The 18728-nt window shown below is 39.5% G+C and overlaps 1 protein-coding gene across 1 annotated transcript in view; it reads right to left on the bottom strand.

The window, feature by feature from the left end:
* Positions 1–18493, bottom strand: part of TACR1 (tachykinin receptor 1) — a 172973-nt gene extending 154480 nt beyond the window's left edge. The window contains exon 1 of the mRNA XM_043988156.1: positions 18099–18493. Coding sequence (XP_043844091.1) covers positions 18099–18493 — 395 coding nt within the window. The remainder of the gene's footprint in view (positions 1–18098) is intronic.
* Positions 18494–18728: the final 235 nt, after the last annotated feature.

Genomic DNA, 18728 nt, shown 5'->3' on the forward strand with positions numbered 1-18728 from the left:
AACAACAAAAATAATAAATATATATATACAATGTATATAATATATATATTTAAATGCCCAGGTTTCCACCATCTTTATTTCCCTTAATCTTATCTAAGGGCAAGGTAATTGATTTACTAAACTTCACTCCACTTAAAGTGATAAGATAAGACAATTAAATAATACCCCTTAGACTGAGTCAGAAAAGCCTTTTGAATTGAAATGATGTTGCACAAGAATGTATTCACAAAATCAAGTAAATTTAGCAACACTCCAGGGCTCATCTATAAATTAAAAACCTAATTAAGAAAGGATTGATTAAGAGTTGGAGTAAGCATGGCTTTCAGCATACACTAAAGTAGAAATCACCTAGGATGGGGGAAGAGAGGCCTTGGCATCAGTGTTGGCTGAATTTTCTCAACCCTTTTGACCAGAGGAGGAATATGTGAGCTTTAAAGAATCTGGAGGATGTTGGACCGCCTATTTTCCCATTAATGTCTGATCTACAACTCAGGATCAGCTTATGGAAGTATCTTCATCAGGAACCAAGCACAGATGGACATAGATTCACTGTGCTTAAGGGGAACTCCTTGAGTACTCCAGGAATGGGGGAAAATACTTCTAGCAATGAGTTGTTCTTTTGCCAAATGGCCTTTTTAAGCTTGAGCCCACTTTCCTCTGGACTCCGCATGTGCTTGTTGGGATTATGTGTCACAGACTTTGGTGGAGAAGGGGATACTTTATATTAACCATTTTTACTGTACCACCTTGGTAAATGCCTCTTTTTAAGACTTACTTAAGGATGGCTAGCCAATTGATTCTCAGCTGATAACCTTGGAGAAACATTCACTGCTTCCAAGAAGGAGCATTTAGTAATGAATGCTTAAGTTGATAGCATTAGAGAATAACCCCTGTATCCTTAATGTTGTTTTAAGAACCTTGAAGAGTAAATGTAGCTAAGTGGTTGATTCATAATCCATATCAGACTTTTAAATTAATGGTATTCCCTAATGTTCCATCCTAGTCTCTCTTCTTTTTTATATATACTTTTTTTTTAACATGGTGACTTGTCAGATTCAATGGATTTAATTATCACCTCTATGTAGATGACTCACAGATCTATCTATCCTATCTATCTATCTATCCATCTATCTATCTATCTATCTATCTATCTATCTATCTATCTATCTATCTATCTATCTATCTATCCCATCTTAGTCTCACCCCTGAGCTCCAACCACCAATTGCTTGAAGAACATTTAAGACTCAGTCCCATAAGCATTTCAAACTCAAAGTGTCAAAGACAAAACTATCTACCTCCACCACCAATCACTCTTCTTCTAAACTTGCCTATTTCTGTCAAAGGTACAATCATCCTTTTAGTCTCTCATGTTTATAATCTTGCCATTATCCTGAATTTCTCACTCTTCCACACTGCATATATCAGTCAATTGCCAAAACTTTATCATTTCTACCTCTACAACATCTCTTGAATCTGACTGTTTCTCTTTCTATTCACATTATTTCAAACCCTTCTCACTTTCATCTAGCTTATTGTCACAGCCTCCTAACTGGCCTCATTTTCTCAAGGTTCTTTCAATTCTACTCCACCATACACATAGCTGCCAAAGTGGTTATTCTTAAGTGAAGCTCAGGCAATATTGTTTGTTTGTTTCCTAGTGGGATTTTCAAGTGAGCTAAGATTCTATTCGGATAAACTTATACTAATTAAATCTTTAGACTAATGAAACAAGCCTTTTCATCCACAAAAATGTTGGAGCTCAGAGAAAGAGGTAACCAGCATTCTGAGAGCCAGAGAATGATTGGAATTGCCCTGATCTTGCATGAAGTGCACAGATACTGTCAACTAATTTTTGACTGATAGCACTTAGCTACTTAACAGCATCAGGTGCTCAGTCAGCAGTATCTCCCTAGTGGTTAAAGGTATTTCTATCTATTTTATTTATCTCTCTGGACCAAGATTTGCCCACTTCGTGGACAATCAGCACATACTTTCTATTGTGAGGAATATACCTGACAGTTTTACAGCTTGGTCAAAATTGCCACTTTGCCTTCCAGTAGTAGCCTTTAAGAACATAGGATCATCTCCATACCACAATGAAGTGTTGGTCTAGTAATGTTAATTGTTACAGTTTTTCCACCTTTACCAGATGTGGAAGCTGAGACCCAGAAGAGATAAGCAACTTGCCTAGGGCCATTTAGTCATTGAGTGACAAAACTAGGACTAAAATCTTTCTTTTTTCCTTAGCCAATCAAAACCTACTTCTTTAGTATATAAAGTATACAACCCATTGTGTTAGGTCTTGGGAAGGATTCAGAATAAATCTGACAAAATCCTGCCCCTCAAGAAGCTTACAATGTAGTTTGAGGTAGGGTCAGTCAATCAGTCAACAACCATTTATTAAACACCTACCTTATCCCAGAAACTGTGCTAAGCACTGGAGATATGAAGAAAGGCAAAAGACAATCCCTGCTTTCAAGGAGCTCATATTATAATGTTGAAGGGAGGGAATAACTATAAGACATATAAGAAAGAAATAGGAATTATGTCACAGGTGGTATATGATCAATTGTAAAATGACTCCTAAAACACATTATAGGACTTTTCACGTAGTTGATACTCAATAAATACTTGTCAGATCAGGAGACAGGGTAACATAGACTCTGTGTGTGTGTGTGTGTGTGTGTGTGTGTGTGTGTGTGTGTGAAAACACTGAATAATCAGAAGACTTGGGTTCAAATCTTGGCTCTGATATTTGGTGGATAACATTGCTAAGTCATTTTACCTCTGGTTCTCAATTTACTCTTGTGTAAAATGAGGAAAATAACTTGAATTTCCTACCTGACTTGTAAATGAGAGCTGTTGGGGCAGCTAGGTAGCTCAGTGGATAAAGCACTGGCCTTGGATTAAAGAGGACCTGAGTTCAAATCCGGCCTCAGACACTTAACACTTACTAGTTGTGTGACCCTGGGCAAATCACTTAACCCCCATTGCCCCACAAAAAAAGAAAAGAAAAGAAATGATGCTTCTCAAATAAATGAGAGCTTTTATTGAATATATGAATGAGACAGAAAACAAGTATTATAAATTTACAAAAGTGAACTTGGAAGCCTTCATGGAAGAGGAGGGAACTTGAGCTGGGCTAGTAGTTTCTCTACTTATCTTCTTGAACTTTTGACTAATATTTCAGACTAAATGTAGCTGCTTGGATGGGTTTGAGCAGAGAGAACCAAGTGAATACAAAATAATCCACTGGATTTTGAATCAGCAATGTGGTGTAATAGAAAGAGAAACTCTTGAATCTTAAGTCAAAGGAGGTGAATTCAGATCCTGACTTTCCCTCACTAGCTGTGTGACTTTTGTCAACTCACTTCCCCTCTCTTGGCCTGTTTTCTCCTCTATAAAATAAAGAGATTAAACTAAATGATCTCTAAAACTCCTTCCTGCTTGAAATTCCACAAACGCTAGCCCTCAAAACATCTATCTGACTGCATAAGTGATAGCCTGAAACAATTTCCCTTTTTCAGTTATTAGAAACTACCTCAAACACACATTTTGCCATATGCTGCAATCGGATTTAATCTTAGGTGGCTCCCCTACCCTTACCATAATGGTAATGTTTGATGAGGGAGTAAAAAACTGTCACAGTGATCACCTTGCATAGCATTAGGAATTCAGGTTAACTCTGTCTTCCTACCATGCATTGAAACTACATTCTCAATTTAACTCTCAAAGAAAGACAGTATTATTAAACCTTTATAACCCATTCAATTTTCCTAGGGCCTAGGGCTTTAAGCTGAATGGCTTGGAGGAAATGATGAAACACTTTTTATTTGTGAGTCATTTCAGTTGATTACCAAATAGGGTCTGAGTTCAAAGCAGGTTAGAAGCTATAGAAATTCTGAGATGTGGAACCTGTGGAAAATGAACAAACTAGAGCCTCCGATGATCCTAGAATAATGGGAAATAGAACCTGGGAGAATGAAGCTTTTTCCTTGCATAAAAATATGTTTCTTCAGGGCTTTGCTTGAATCATAGAATCTCAGCAATGGAAAAGATTTTAGCAACAATACCGGAATAAGAATCTCCTTAGTTACATCAAAGTGTTCATTGAGACTCTTGTTTAGAGACTTCCAGTGGGAGGGAACTCACTATGCCCCAAGGCAGCCCATTTCATCTTTTAGACAGCTCTAATTATTAGGAAGTTTATACTGATATATAACCAAAATCTAGTCTCTGTAGCTTCCACATATTGTTTTGCCTTCTGGGGCCAAGCAGAATTAAGGCTAATCCCTCTTCTCTGAGACAATCTTTTAAATATTTGAAGATAGAAGTCATATACCCTCCCTGCCCATCTAAACACACCCACAACAAATCCTCCAAAGTCAGAGTTTTGCATATCTTCACTATCTGATTCTGGATATACTTCAATACAATCATACAAATGTTTATTTTTTTATTTTATTTTTTTTTTAGTGAGGCAATTGGGGTTAAGTGACTTGCCCAGGGTCACACAGCTAGTAAGTGTTAAGTGTCTGAGGCCGGATTTGAACTCAGGTACTCCTGACTCCAGGGCCGGTACTCTATCCACTGCACCATCTAGCTGCCCCACAAATGTTTAGTAAGCATCTGATACATGCATCACCCTGTGCTAATGTGGTGGATATACAAATCCCAAAGGCTCTGTCCTCAAGGAGCTCACATCTATTGCAGATATAGCGAATAAACTGATAAATATATCTATATCTGCATATAATATACATACATATATACAATATACATTATTCAAGGCCCAGAGAAAACTAACAACTAGAAAGACTCGGAAAGGCTTTACCATGAGTGTTGGCATATGAACTGAACCTTGAAGGAAGCTAGGGATTCTAGGAGGTAGAGCTGGGAGAATGCATTCTAGTCCCAGGCGATAGCCTTGCAAATACAGGCACAGAGAAGGAGATGGCATCCTGAGTTTGGGGAACAGCAAGTAGGCCAATTTGGCTGGAACATCAGTACGTGATGGTGAATAATGTGCAAAAAGCCTAGAAAAGCAAGCTGGAGCCAGACTGTGAAGACCTTTAAAGGCCAAGCAGAGAAGTCTTTATTTTATCTATTGACAGTTGGAAGCCACTGAAGATTCTTGAGCTAAGGATACACATAGTTAGACTTGTGCTTTAGGAAGATTATTTTGCCAGTAGTGGGTAGGATGGATTGGAGAGGGGAGAATCTAGGAGTCAGGAGTCTGATCATGAAATTTTTTGCAGAACTCAAGATGAGATTTGGTGAGAGCATAAATTAGAGTGTTATACATGTGAATGGAGATAGGGGTTGTTGCAAGATTTGTTGTGGAAGTAGAATTAATGTTTTTGTTCAAGTTGTTTCAGTCATGTTTGACTCTTTCTTGGCAAAGATGCTGGAATGGCTTGCTATTTTCTTCTCCAGATCATTTTACAGATGAAGAAACTGAGGCAAACAGAGTAAAGTGACTTGCCTAGGGTCACAGAGCTAGTAAGTGTGCGAGGTCAGACTTGAACTCAGAAAAATGAGTCTTTTTGAATCTAGGCCTTCCGTGTCACCTACTTACCCTAGGGAAGAACTGATGAGACTCAGCAACTGATTGGATGAGGGTGATGGAAAGGGAAGGATCATGGGTGACTCTCGGGTATGAACCTAGATGAATAAAATGATAGTGGTACTTTGAGCATAAATAAGGAAGTTAAAGAAAAAAGTGTGTGTGTGTGTGTGTGTGTAATAAATTCTGTTTTAGATGTGTTTAGTTTGAGTTGCCTATACAACATCCAGTCGGAAAGGGCAGTTGGTGATATGGGTCTGGACTTTAGGAGAAGGACTAGGGTGGATATAGTCATTGGTAGTTATCTGTATAATAGAGACAGTAACTAAATCAGGATCAATAGACAGTATAGAAAAAGAAATGTGAGCCCAGGATAGAGCCTTAGGAGACATTCATTGCTAAGGAGTGATCATGCAAAGGAGATTAAGTAGAAGCAGTAAGACAGGTAGGAAGGAAACAAAGAGAGTCCAGTGTCATGAAAGCCAAAAGAAGAAAGAGTATCCTTAGGGGAAGTTAATAATTTCATATACTTCAATAAGGTTGAGAAATATGAGGACAGAGAAGAAGTCATTAAATTTAGAAATTAAGAGTTTTTGGTCATCTTGGAAAGAATAGTTGCAGTTAAACGCTAAGGTTGGAAGCTAGATTGCAAAGGGTTAAGAAGTAAATGGGAAAAATATAAAATGGAGGTAATGAATGTAGATGGCATTTGCTAGAAATTTGGCCGTGAAAAGGAAGAGACATATAAGACATTTGTGTGTTGAACTAGATGGCTTCTGATGTCCCTTCTGTGATTCTTGAAGTTTGGTAATTCTGTGATAGCTTGAAAATGGTAGAATCATATGAAGGGTTGTTTTTTGTTTGCCTTTTAAGTGATGGACAGACCAGAGAATGTTTGAAGGCAGCAAAGAAGGAGTCAGTAGATAGAAAATTATTAAAGATAAGACAGATAAAAAATTAAAGAGGGGGGTAGGCGATGATTAAAAGTCAAGCTACCAGAGGAGATAGGATGGGATTGGATCACAGAATATAAGAGTAGGCAGGCACTTTGGTGGCCATCTAGTGGGAAAAAAGGTATGAAATGACATCTCTCTCATTTCTTTGCAGAGGTGAGGTACTGTGGATGTAAATTACCTTAGTTAATGTCAAGACTTTTTCCAATGTCAGTTTTGCTGCTTTTTTTCCCTTTCTTATTCTTTGTTATAAGGGATGGTTCTCTAGGAAACAGGAGAGGCATTCATTTGGAAATGCAGGTGATAATAAAAACAAAAGACATCAACAAAATTTATTTTTTCTTATAAAATTAAGGAAGAATAAGAGGATTGTCATGTGGCAGTGAGGATTCTGTTAATATTAGATAACATAAATTTGTAGTGTATCAAATTGGCACAAATGCATGATTTCTTCCAGTGCTATTCAATAGCATATGACTAGGAGAGAAGGGCCTTTCCTATCCTTCCTAAAGTGGGGTACACAAAATTAAACATAATGCTCTAAATGTAGTTTGACTCAAGAAAAAAATATAGTGAGACTTATCTTGTTTTGTAATCTCTATTTCTACCAATGCAATTACAATAGCTGCCACACTGTTGACTCTCATAGTAAACATATATTCATATAGATTCACTAAGACTTCCAAGGCTTTTTTACACAATCATACATTCAAATGAGTATTGGTCCCTTCAAAGCAGTCCCCTGGAGAAAGAAAGAGCCCCCCAAAGTGTTAGACATGGAGTTAGAAAAATCTAATTTCAAATTTAGCCTCAGATATTTAGTTCTCTATTACCCAGGACAAGTCATCTAACCTCTGTCTGCCTCAATTTCTAAATCTGTAAAATAGGGATATTAAAAATACCTACCTCTCCGTATTCTTGTAAAGCTCAAATGAAATAATATTTGTAAAGTTCTTTGAAAACCTTAAAGCACCAAATAAATATTAGCTATGATGATGATGGTGGTGATGGTGGTGGTGGTGGTGGTGGTGATGATGATATGGCTCAAGCACCTTTCAGGAAGTAACTTTTCTTTTGAAATTACTTTTAAAATATCTTCAATGGAATCAAATCTTCAACCTTTAAAAGTGTATTCTGGGGAAAAGAATTATAGAATGGTAAAAAGGGGAAGCGACCTAAGAAGTCATCTGGCCAGCCTTCTCATTTTATAGATGAGGAAATTGAGCTCTTGGTATGAGGCAATGGTGGAAGAAGGGTCATTAATTTGATTTATGGATAGTGCCAAAAACCACTTAGAGCCAATTTGGTGAATAAGATGTGTGTGTGTGTGTGTGTGTGTGTGTGTGTGTGTGTATGTATGATAGGAACTCATCCAATAAATTATGTGATAACAGGATAAGGTAGGTTAGGAATTTGCTATTTTCGGGGAATTTGCTATTTAGGTGGCTCAGTGGATAGAGCACCAGCCCTGGAGTCAGAAGGACCAGAGTTCAAATCTGGCCTCAGACACTTAACGCTTACTAGCTGTGTGACCCTGGGCAAGTCACTTAACCCCAGTTGCCTCACCAAAAAAAAAAAGGAATTTGCTATTTTCAAATCTCCAGCCCCTAATGGTGATAGAACTAAAAGAGTGAATAAAGAAAATCAACTCATGCCAGAAAAGGACCCTTGAGCAAAGAGTTGTGATTTAAAATCCAAATCAGAAAGACAAAAGTGGAGGCCTTGCTGAGTCCATCAAACAATCACCTGAATATGAAACCCAGGGGGCCAGGTAGGGGAGCTGCAAAGGAATTTAGAGCTGTAGGTGCAAAGCCAGGGAGCTAACAAAGACCGTATTAGGAATAGAGCTCTATGAAGTAGGGGCAGCGGAGAGCAATGAAAGGATCCTTTGTCGCACATGACTTCCCCACCCAACACGATGTTCTTTTATGGTAGCTCAGTGTTCACAATGGTCCCTCCTTGCTCCATTGTGCAGGCACTGCCGTGCAACACAGGAGATAGCATGTACTGTATGTCCAAAACACTGAGAGTTGAGCTGGGTCAGTTGTCATTGTTGTTGTGAGGTTGTTTTGTTTGATATTTTTGGTATTCTAAACCTTGGAATTCATGAATCAGCCATATCTAAGCATTCTGAGACAATAGAGGAGTGTCCAGGGAGAAAAAAAACAATGAGAATCTTTGTTTTTTTTTTTTTTTAAGTGAGGCAATTGGGGTTAAGTGACTTGCCCAGGGTCACACAGCTAGTAAGTGTTAAGTGTCTGAGGCCGGATTTGAACTCAGGTCCTCCTGACTCCAGGGCCGGTGCTACCCCAATCTTTGGTCTTTTAAGGCCATCTTGGCCAATGAGAGAAAAGCTAGTGATTGACCAGCAGGGGGTGCAGTGTCATAGCTACAGCAGAACCATGGTCTAAGAAGAAAGCCCATCACTAGGAGCAGTATGATAAAGCCAGAATGGCAGGAGAGGATCATAGGAACATAAAGTTACAGATCTGTAGCTGGAAGGGATCTCAGGGGACAACTACTCCAACCCCCTCCTTTTTATACTTGGAAACTGAGATCTGGGGAAGTTGAGTGACTTGTTGATTGTCACACAAGTGGTAAATGTGAAATGGGATTTAAACTCAGGTCCTCTGACAGGTGGCACAGTGGATACAGATCTGGGTTTGGAACCAGGAAGACTCATCTTCATGAGTTCGAGTCTGGCCTCAGACACTTACTAGCTGTGTGACCCTGGACAAGTCACTTCACTCTGTTTCCCTCTGTTTCCTCGTCTATAAAATGATCTAGAGAAGGAAATGGCAATCCACTCCAGTATCTTGGCCAAGAAATCCCCAAACGGGGTCACAAAGAGTTAGACATGACTGAACAATAACAAAGCATTTTGTAGTTGCTGAATATAGCCAGAATTAATGTCCCCCCACAAGAACCCTTATATTTGTAATCTTTATTTATTACTCTGTCTTCTCTCCATGTATGTTTCTCCCATAAGTGCCTTTTAAAACACTAGAAGAGGGTTAGCTTGGAAACCAAGGTTCAAAAACCCAGGAACATGGGATAGGGAAGAAATCTACATCTTTCTACTGCAGGGGAGCTGATGTTTATAGCAAAGAAATCTATCATTCAGAAATCATTTCAGGTATCAACAATCCTGAGCTTGGATTGCAGAAGAAGAGACCTCATGTGTCCAGAGGAAGCAAGATCATAGGACTGGAGAGCTACAAGGACTTTAGTGATGTCATAATCCAGCTATCCCATTTGATAGATGAGGAAACTAGTGGTTACTTGCTTACGGTCACACAGGTCATAAGGGACAATGGTAGGGTTGAACCTCAGGACCCTGATTCCAAATTCAAGGCTCTTATGGCTCCCTTTTTTTCAAGGTTTTGGCTTGTGGAGTCACAGGCATCAAACTAAGTGACCATTTTGCATCAAAAACAGGGTAAGCCTTTCAACCAAGAAAATGGCTTTTTGTATATGCTTCCTACACAAGAAAGATGGCAGGAGACACCCATTGTTAAGGGGTGTCTGTCTTTAAAGGTTATTCTAAAATAGGACTGAGTTTCAAAAATGTTAGAAGCATTGGTAATATTGTAAAAATCTCTACAATATCCAAAGGACAATGCTTTTTTGAACTATTGATTCTGGTCTATTTGTTAAAATAAATAAACAAAATCCCCCAAATCACAGTGTCATTACTTCATAGAGAACACACACAATACATGACCATTTGTCATTCATTTATTTGTGAATTCATGCACTCATGCCTCCATCTATACATCCATGCATCCTCTCTCTCCAGGAGAGAAGATCCATATTTTTTTCTTACCTAGTAACTTTTTTTTTTACCCTTTTGCAAGGTTTTTTGGTATGTTATTAGGCACACTGCATGTCACAGATGCCCACTTTGTCTGACCATGGACTTCCCAGAGAAGAACAGGCTTAAAGTTTGCTGTAGGTAATTGCTAGCTATTGGATTTCAATTTTGCCAGCAGAAAAGAAAAATAAAAAGATGGCCCTAGAGATAAGCAGATAGTCTGGGAAAGGGAGTAAGAAATGAAGTTTGTGCTTCTGCATCCAATGACTTACTTAGATCCCATTCTAGTTTGTGAACATGCTTGGAAGCAAATGTGGCACAGCCAGAGCTACCTCAAATGTCCATCTCTGTAGGTCTTCACGAAACAACTATGAGGTAGCCAGGGAGCAAGTGCATTTGTTGCCTGCATTTGAAATAGCTTGTTTATGTGCTAGTGGATTGGAAATGGAAAAAGATGGAAAGCTATGATTCAATTCAATTTAATGAGAATTTATTAAATTCTACTGTGAACAATGAAGGAGGCACAATGCTAGACACTGGGGATCAGTCATAACTCAATAAAAATGATCGAGCACCTACTATGTGTCAGTCACTGGACTAAATGCTGGGATGCAGAGATAAAGCAGGAAATAGCACTTACTCAAAGGCCAAAAAGGCCAAAAGAAAAGCATTCCCTACCCCCCAAGAACTGAAACACATTATACAGTGAAATGCAATATGTGGTGGAAGGCAATTGGATTTTCATCCAAAGGAGGTGAGTTCACATCCTCATGTTGCTACTTACTATCTGTAGGACCTTGGGAAAGTGACTGAGTTTCAGGCTCCCCTTCTTTAAGATTGAGAGTGTTGGACTTGCTGACCCCTAAGGCCTAAGACAGATAAAACTCTCCAGGGCTTGTTAAGAGCAAAGAAACTGTGACATATACAGGAGCCTAATCAGAATAACAGAATCACAGAGTTAGAGGTCATCTAATACAACCTTTACCTGAAAGAGCCATCCCTTCCACAGTATTCCCTCAACAAGAGGTCATTCAGCCTCTACTTGAAGACCTCCAGTGATAGAAAACTGACTATTTCACAAGTTACCTCACAAACTGTCATTGATGCCTCCACTCCTTTCCATTGAAACTGATCTCCATCTTCTTGGGATTCAATTATTTATCAATTGAACTGTTACGTAGAGAGGGCTTGGAAGGTTAAAAAATAATCTTTAAATACTTTCAATCTCTGCCATCTTCCTAGTGGATAGAGCTCTGGACCTGGAATAAGGAAGACCTTAATTGAAATAGGGCCTCAGATACTTATTAGCTGTATGATTTGTTACTTAACCTCTGCCCGCCTCACTTTCCTGAACTGCAAAATGAGGATCATAATGACACCTACCTCACAGGGTTGTTGTGAGAATCAAATGAAATATGTGTAAAGTGCTTGGTGCAGTGCCTGGCACGTAGTAGGCACTTAATAAACCTTTGTTCTCTTCCCTTCCCTCTTTCTTCTTATCTTTTCCAGGACAAACTGAGTAGCCAAAAGTAACATGGCATTGTGTATTCTATAACAATATGATGGATCAAAGCTTCAACTGAGATCTCCTAACTCTGAGCTTGGGGTAGCTAGGTGGCACAGTGGATAGAGTGCCAGGCCTAGAGCCAGAAAGACTCATCTTCCTGAGTTCAAATCTAGCCTCAGACCCTTACTATATGTGTGACGCTGGGTAAGTCACATATTTGCCTCAGTTTCCTCACCTGTAAAGTGAGATGGAGAAAGAAATGGCAAACCACTCCAGTATTTTTGCTAATTAAACCTCAAATGGGATCATGAAGAGTCAGAGATGATCAAAATGACTGAACAACAAGCTCTGATCTTATCACTCTGTTTAGTAGAATATATAGCTGGATTATACATTCCTGGTTTTAAACCCTATCGCTTGACTACTCTGCTTGAGTATCTTCTGGCAAAAAATCAACACTGTATATGAATTTCCACTGTCCTGCACACAAAGCTTTTATAAAATTAAGACAAAGTTCTTTGGAATCTAAACGGCTTTTTCCAAATCAACAGAAGAAAGAAATATAGTCCTCTTGAGCTAACATTGGTTTCAAAACAAATGTGTGGTGCTTCCCTATCACTCTTCTTCTGACATTTTAATCACAATGTTCTAGTCTGGGAAGGGGCCTGCCTCTTAAAGAAGTCAGTTTTAGATAACTGGAAAATTTTACCCTCAACAATTCAAAAAAAGAGAGGGGATTGAGACAGATCAAACAGATTGGACTGCCTCAGCTTTCACTTAAATTCTACAAGAACCTGTGATTCCATGTCTTAGAATGTGCTCCAGAGGATTTAGAAATGAAAGGGACCTCAGAGATTATCCACTTCATTTTACAGATGAGGAAACAGACCCAGAGAGAGGAATTAACTTGTCCAGGATCACACAGTGAGGAAGTAGCCAAGTGGGGATTCACAGGCAAATTGTTTGACTACATATCCTAAAGTCCTTCATGAATTCCCAAGTTAAAAAATAATCACTTGCTAGCCAACCAGCTAGAGATGAACCTCTCTAGGCTTATTTAGGCTGGTCTTTGAATGGCAGATAAGCAATCTATCACTATACTTGTACTCAAAACCTACCAGTCTACTCAACTGACAAAGCCTTTAGTAACTTTAGGGACATTTCCTATTCATGAACAGTATTCAGAGGAAAACCTTAATAGAATTCTCTCTCTCTCTCTCTCTCTCTCTCACACACACACACACACACACACACACACACACACATACACACCACAGATAAAAATGGAAGCTGTAAAGATGATAATAATAGTTCAAATTTTTATAGGGCTTCTAAGTTAACAATGTCCTTCCTCCAAATCATCCTGTGAAATTGGTACTGAAAGTATTGTGTCCCTCCCCAAACCCATTTTACAAGTAAGGAACCAGAAAGGTTAAGTGATTTGCCCAGTCATACAACAGGTTACTATGAGAGGCAAGATGTGTTTTTTTTTTGAAAAAATGTAAATCACTCATCATGGATTCCTTTAGCTTTAAAAAACAATTGATTGAGGGAGCAGCTAGGTGGCGCAGTGGATAGAGCATTGGCCCTGGAATCAGGAGGACCTGAGTTCAAATCCAGACTCAGACACTTAACACTTACTAGCTGTGTGACCCTGGGCAAGTCACTTGACCCTCATTGCCCAGCAAAACCAAAATCCAACCAAAATAATTGATTGAGAGTGGTATAGTGGAAGGAACATCGACATGGGAGTCACAATGCCTGAGTCCTAGTCTTTGTTCTTTTAGCATCTATATGACCTTGGACAGGTTCTTTTTTTGTCTTCTCTGGGCCTCAGCTTCCTCTGCTTTAAAATAAAGGGAGGTGAAAAAAATAAAATAAAGGGAAGTGGACTAGGTGCCATTTAATGTTCCCTTCCAACTCTCATAATCTAGAATTCTATGGCTTGACTGATAAGGCATTGAAGCTTCCTTCATTTAAGGAGGCTTTCTATAACTTATCTATTAAAAATAAGGGGCAGACTTAGAGACCCAGGAATCAGGTTCCTATGATCATGGATCCTTTAACAAAAAGTAAAGAAGAGAGAAGAGACCCAGGAATCAAGCCTCTCATGATTCTGGTTCCCTGACCCATCCATTTGTACCTTTTACTTTTTCCCCCTTCTAAGATGATACATTTAAAGTTTGGAGGAGAGGGGCATTGAACACATTAATCAGTCACAGCTTTTCCCCCTCAGTTAAACCAATGTGCTGGTGTCTTAACATTCACGCTCCACAAGACAATAGATTTGTCTCTATTCTCAGGAGACAGAACTCTCAGCAGAACTTGGATAAGTTATGAGGATCAGAATCTGCAATAAACATAGTTCCTTTCCCTAATTTGGTGACAAAAAATCTTAACAAATATGAATAATGTAGAATAATGAGGTGGCATTTAATAACAAAGCATATCTAGTGTTTGGAATATAGATCTTTGCATTCTTTAAAGGAGTCTGGATTTAAGTAGAGCAACCCCAAGAGGGTAAAGTGTTTCACCTTAAAGAAATGTAAATATATGCATGAAATATGAAATATATTTTAATATATTATATGGAAAACCAAGATTGACACAAAAGATAAATTGGAGTAGAGGTGGTGATCTTTCACTTTATTTAAAAAAAAATCAGCTAGGTGGTGCAATGGATAAAGCACCAGCCCTGGATTCAGGAGGACCTGAGTTCAAATCCAACTTCAGACACTTGACATTTACTAGCTGTGTGACCTTGGGCAAGTCACTTAACCCTCATTGCCCTGACCCCCCCCCCAAATTATTTAAACTTCAGAATGGCGTGGTGGAAAGAATGCTGATGTTAGAACAAGGAGGGCTTTGATTCAAGCCCCAGCTCTGGCACTATGTAGATGGAACCCTGCTCAAATCATATAACCTTTCTAGGCTTTGGTTTCCCCCTTCAAAAAGTTGAAGATAATAATGCTTTCTCTATCTATAATTATAGGGTTGTTATAAGGAAAATTTTCATGAACCTTAAAACAAAAAGAGACAGATATGTAGATATAGAAATAGTTATATAAAAATGGGCTATGTGTAGAAAGAGTACTAGAGGACCTGGGTTTAATCCCAGCTGTATACTTATTATCTGTATTTCCCTGGGCAAATCATTTCCATTCTCTGGAATTCAGTTTCTTACTCTGTCAAATGTGAATGGGAAACACTCAATTAGATGATATTTAAGGTTCCTTCTAGAGGCAACTAGGTGGCACAATGGCTAGATCACTGGTCCTGAAGTCAGGAAGACCTTAGTTCAAATCTAGCTTCAGATACTTACCAGCCATGTGACACTAGGCAAATCACTGCCTCAGTTTCCTCAAATGTAAAATGGGGATTATAATAGCAAATGAGATAATATTTGTAAAGCACTTAGCACAAGGAGTGTTTGGCACATAATAAGTGCTTAATAAATATTTGTTCTCTCCTGTGTTCCCTCCAGTTCTAAATTCTATGATCACATTCCACTAAATAGGTAATTTCCCTAGGATATTTAAAATGAAATTTGCTTGGCAAAAATTCAATTTCTACACAACTTTTCAGGAGCATATGTAGAACACAAAGGGAAAGGCATAAGCCCCACATTCAAAAAAGCTATTTGTGGTTTTGGAGGATAAATGTCTCCAGAAAGCCTCAAGGCAAATGGAAATCACAGGAAACCCTGTGTGGACAAAATAGGGTAGTAGCAAGCAAATGAAATGCATTGTTTTGCCCGCAACCCCCTCGCCCCCATCCCAGCCCCCTTTTAAATTAACTAACCTTTTTCCCCCCTCCCTTTGAGGAAGCTGCCAAAGAACAACCTCTGGAGTCCCCTTTGAAATGCATTTTTTTTTGTTTGTTTTTGTTTTTGTTTTTGTAGGGCAATGAGGGTTAAGTGACTTGCCCAAGGTCACACAGCTAGTAAGTGTCAAGTGTCTGAGGCTGGATTTGAACTCAGGTCCTCCTGAATCCAAGGCCAGTGCTTTATCCACTGCACCACCTAGCCACCCCTGAAATGCAATTTAATCTTGTGGATGAACAATTTACACAAGTACTCAAGTATATACATACAGAGGCACTCCTTCAGACAGACACACAAGCAAGCATGTATACATACTCTGTCTCTTTCAGTGTCTGTCTCCTTGTCTCTGACCATCTGTCTGTCTCTATCTCTTTCTTTGTCTCTGTCTCTTTCTCTGTTTCAATCTTCTTTCCTTCTTTCCCTGTCCTCTGTCTCTATGATTCCTCTCCTCCTTCCTCCTTTCCCTCTCTCCTTCCCATTCCTCTTTCTTCCCCTTCTCTTTTTCCATTTCTCTCTCTCTCTCTCTCTCTCTCTCTCTCTCTCTCTCTCTCTCTCTCTCTCACACACACACACACACACACACAAGCATGAATCTCTCTTCTCAAAAGATTCCTATTTCTCAGAAGTCCTATCTCAATCATGTCACCCAGAGATCTGGACAATGTTTGCATACCAGCACTGTTCCTTTTAAACAGTTTTTGAAACCATAACCTGTTGAGCCATCCCCCCCTCAGAAATGCATACAGACACTGATTGGCCATTAGAAAGCACTCCCCCAGATGCTGCCAACTCCACAAAAGGCTAGAGAAACTTTAGAAGTAAGAGAAATTTAGAATCTGAATAGCAAATCTGATCTGATGTCATATAGTCCAAACTACTCATTTTATAGATGTGGAAACTGAGGCCAAGCAAGGTAAAGTGATCTGTGTAACGTCAAGCAAATCACATTGCTGTTGTTTGGTCATTTTTTCAGTTGAGTCTGACTTTCCATGACCCTATTTAGGGTTTTCTTGGCAAAGAAACTTGGAGTGGTTTGCCATTTCCTTCTCTAGCTCATTTTACAGATGAGGAACCGAGACGAACAGGGTTTAGTGACTTTCCCAGAGTCACACAGCCAGTAAGTATCTGAAGCCAGATATGAACTCAGGAAGATGAGTTTTCCTGACTCCAGGGCAGGCACTCTATCCACTGTGTCACCTAGCTGTTCAAACAAATAGTATCAGATATGAAATTTGAAGTCAGTTGTCACTCCCCATATAATTGCCTCTTCTCTAAATACACAAATGACTTCCCGATTGAAATAATTACTCTAACTTCTATTTATTAAGTATTTCAAATTGCAGAAGGCTTAAAGGGTTTTATAAATGCATATGAAACATTTCCAAAATGCTTTTCAAATATTTTCTCTTTTGCTTTTCACACCAGCCCTTTGAGATGCTCTTTTTATTCTCCATATTTTACAAAAGAGAAAACTGAGGCTTCAAGAGACTTCTGAGAGAGGGCATTCAATCTCCAACTTTAGAAAGCTCTTAGGAATAATAATTTTCAGCTCTTAGCTTTAACTGGTTTAAGGAAAGATACAGGAGATGAACTACAATGAATAACCTCTCTAGGTACCTTTCAGATCTTGGATTCCAATGGGATGCACTCATTTAAAAATATTGTTTCAGAGGCAAAGGGAAAACAGAGCTTCTACTCTGCCTCCCCCCCCCCCCCAAGATGCAGAAAGTGAAGAACAGTATGGGGGAAAAAATTTTACCTAAAACAGCATCGGCAGACTTACTGGATTCCTGTAACCTGATGTGGCCACACTTGTCAACCCTGGGGTCACAATCAGGCCTTGAATAGAAGCATACAATTGATCATATGATTTTGAGCTAGCAAGAGCCTTAGACATTATTCAGTCAAACCTTCTCCTTTTACACACCAAGAAGCTAAGTGAGGTGGTGGGGGAGGAGGGAGAAGAAGGGGAGTGACTTGGTAATTGGTTAATATCATATAACAGGAAGAAATTAAATCAAGACCTTTGATTTCAGACCTATTGCTTTTGCCACTAGATACTATGTCCCAGAACAGGGAAACACAAAGGAAAAAAAGTAAAAGAAAAAGGAAAGCGTTGAGAGAAGGGAAAGGGAAGAGGAGACAGATGAACTGGAAAAGGAGAGACCTAGAGAGGGAGAGAAGATAAGGGAGAAGGGAAAAAAGGTAGGGAGAGCCAGTAAGGAGGGAAAGGGGGAAAGGAAAATAACAGAATTGAGAGGAAAGCTATTCATGTGCTAGAATGACAATCCTCCCAAGCCCTTCCACTCTTCCCTTCACGTAGCAGCCAGTTCGCCAAGCACACCCACCCATTGCAACCCCTCTCCCTCCGCCCCCATGATACAATATCATTCCCTTTCTCCTCAAAACCCCTACTTTTAAAGGTCAGGCTCACCTATCGAAGGCGACAGCAGTCATGGAGTAGATGCTGGCGAAGACAGCAGCAATCGGAAAGAAGTTGTGAAACTTGCAATAAAACAGACCGTAATACCACTCGTTGTGGATGGCATAGGTGAAGTTCACTACTGTGTTGAAGGCGGCCATAGAAGCTTCCGCGAAGGCCAAGTTCACCAGGAAATAGTTGGTCACTGTCCGCATCCTCTTGTGGGCTAAGATGATCCACATCACCACCACATTGCCCACCACGGAGGTCACCACAATAATAGAGTAAGCAGCTGCCCAGAGCACGATCTGCCAGGCCGGTTGCACGAACTGGTTGGCTTCTGAGCTGTTGGAGGAGACATTTAGGGAGAGGGCAAGGTCTGAATTACCCTGCAGAATATTATCCATCGTTCTTTTTGGGGGGTTAAACCCTCTAGATCTGCTCTCCACACACGCCCCTAGGGAGCGGAGCCCTCTGCAGAATAATTGAAGTGCAAAGCTCTAAGCAACAGGAGGTTCAAGTTCTTCTGTCAGAATCCTTTTCATGAGAGCAAGGCGGATTTAGGGGGGATCGAGAGATTGCAGAATGTGAAAACTTGGTCTGACCCAGGTAGCTTCGGTATTCTCCTCTTCAAGCTTCAGC

Source organism: Dromiciops gliroides, chromosome 2, assembly GCF_019393635.1.
Source record: "Dromiciops gliroides isolate mDroGli1 chromosome 2, mDroGli1.pri, whole genome shotgun sequence".
Lineage (NCBI taxonomy): Eukaryota > Metazoa > Chordata > Mammalia > Microbiotheria > Microbiotheriidae > Dromiciops > Dromiciops gliroides.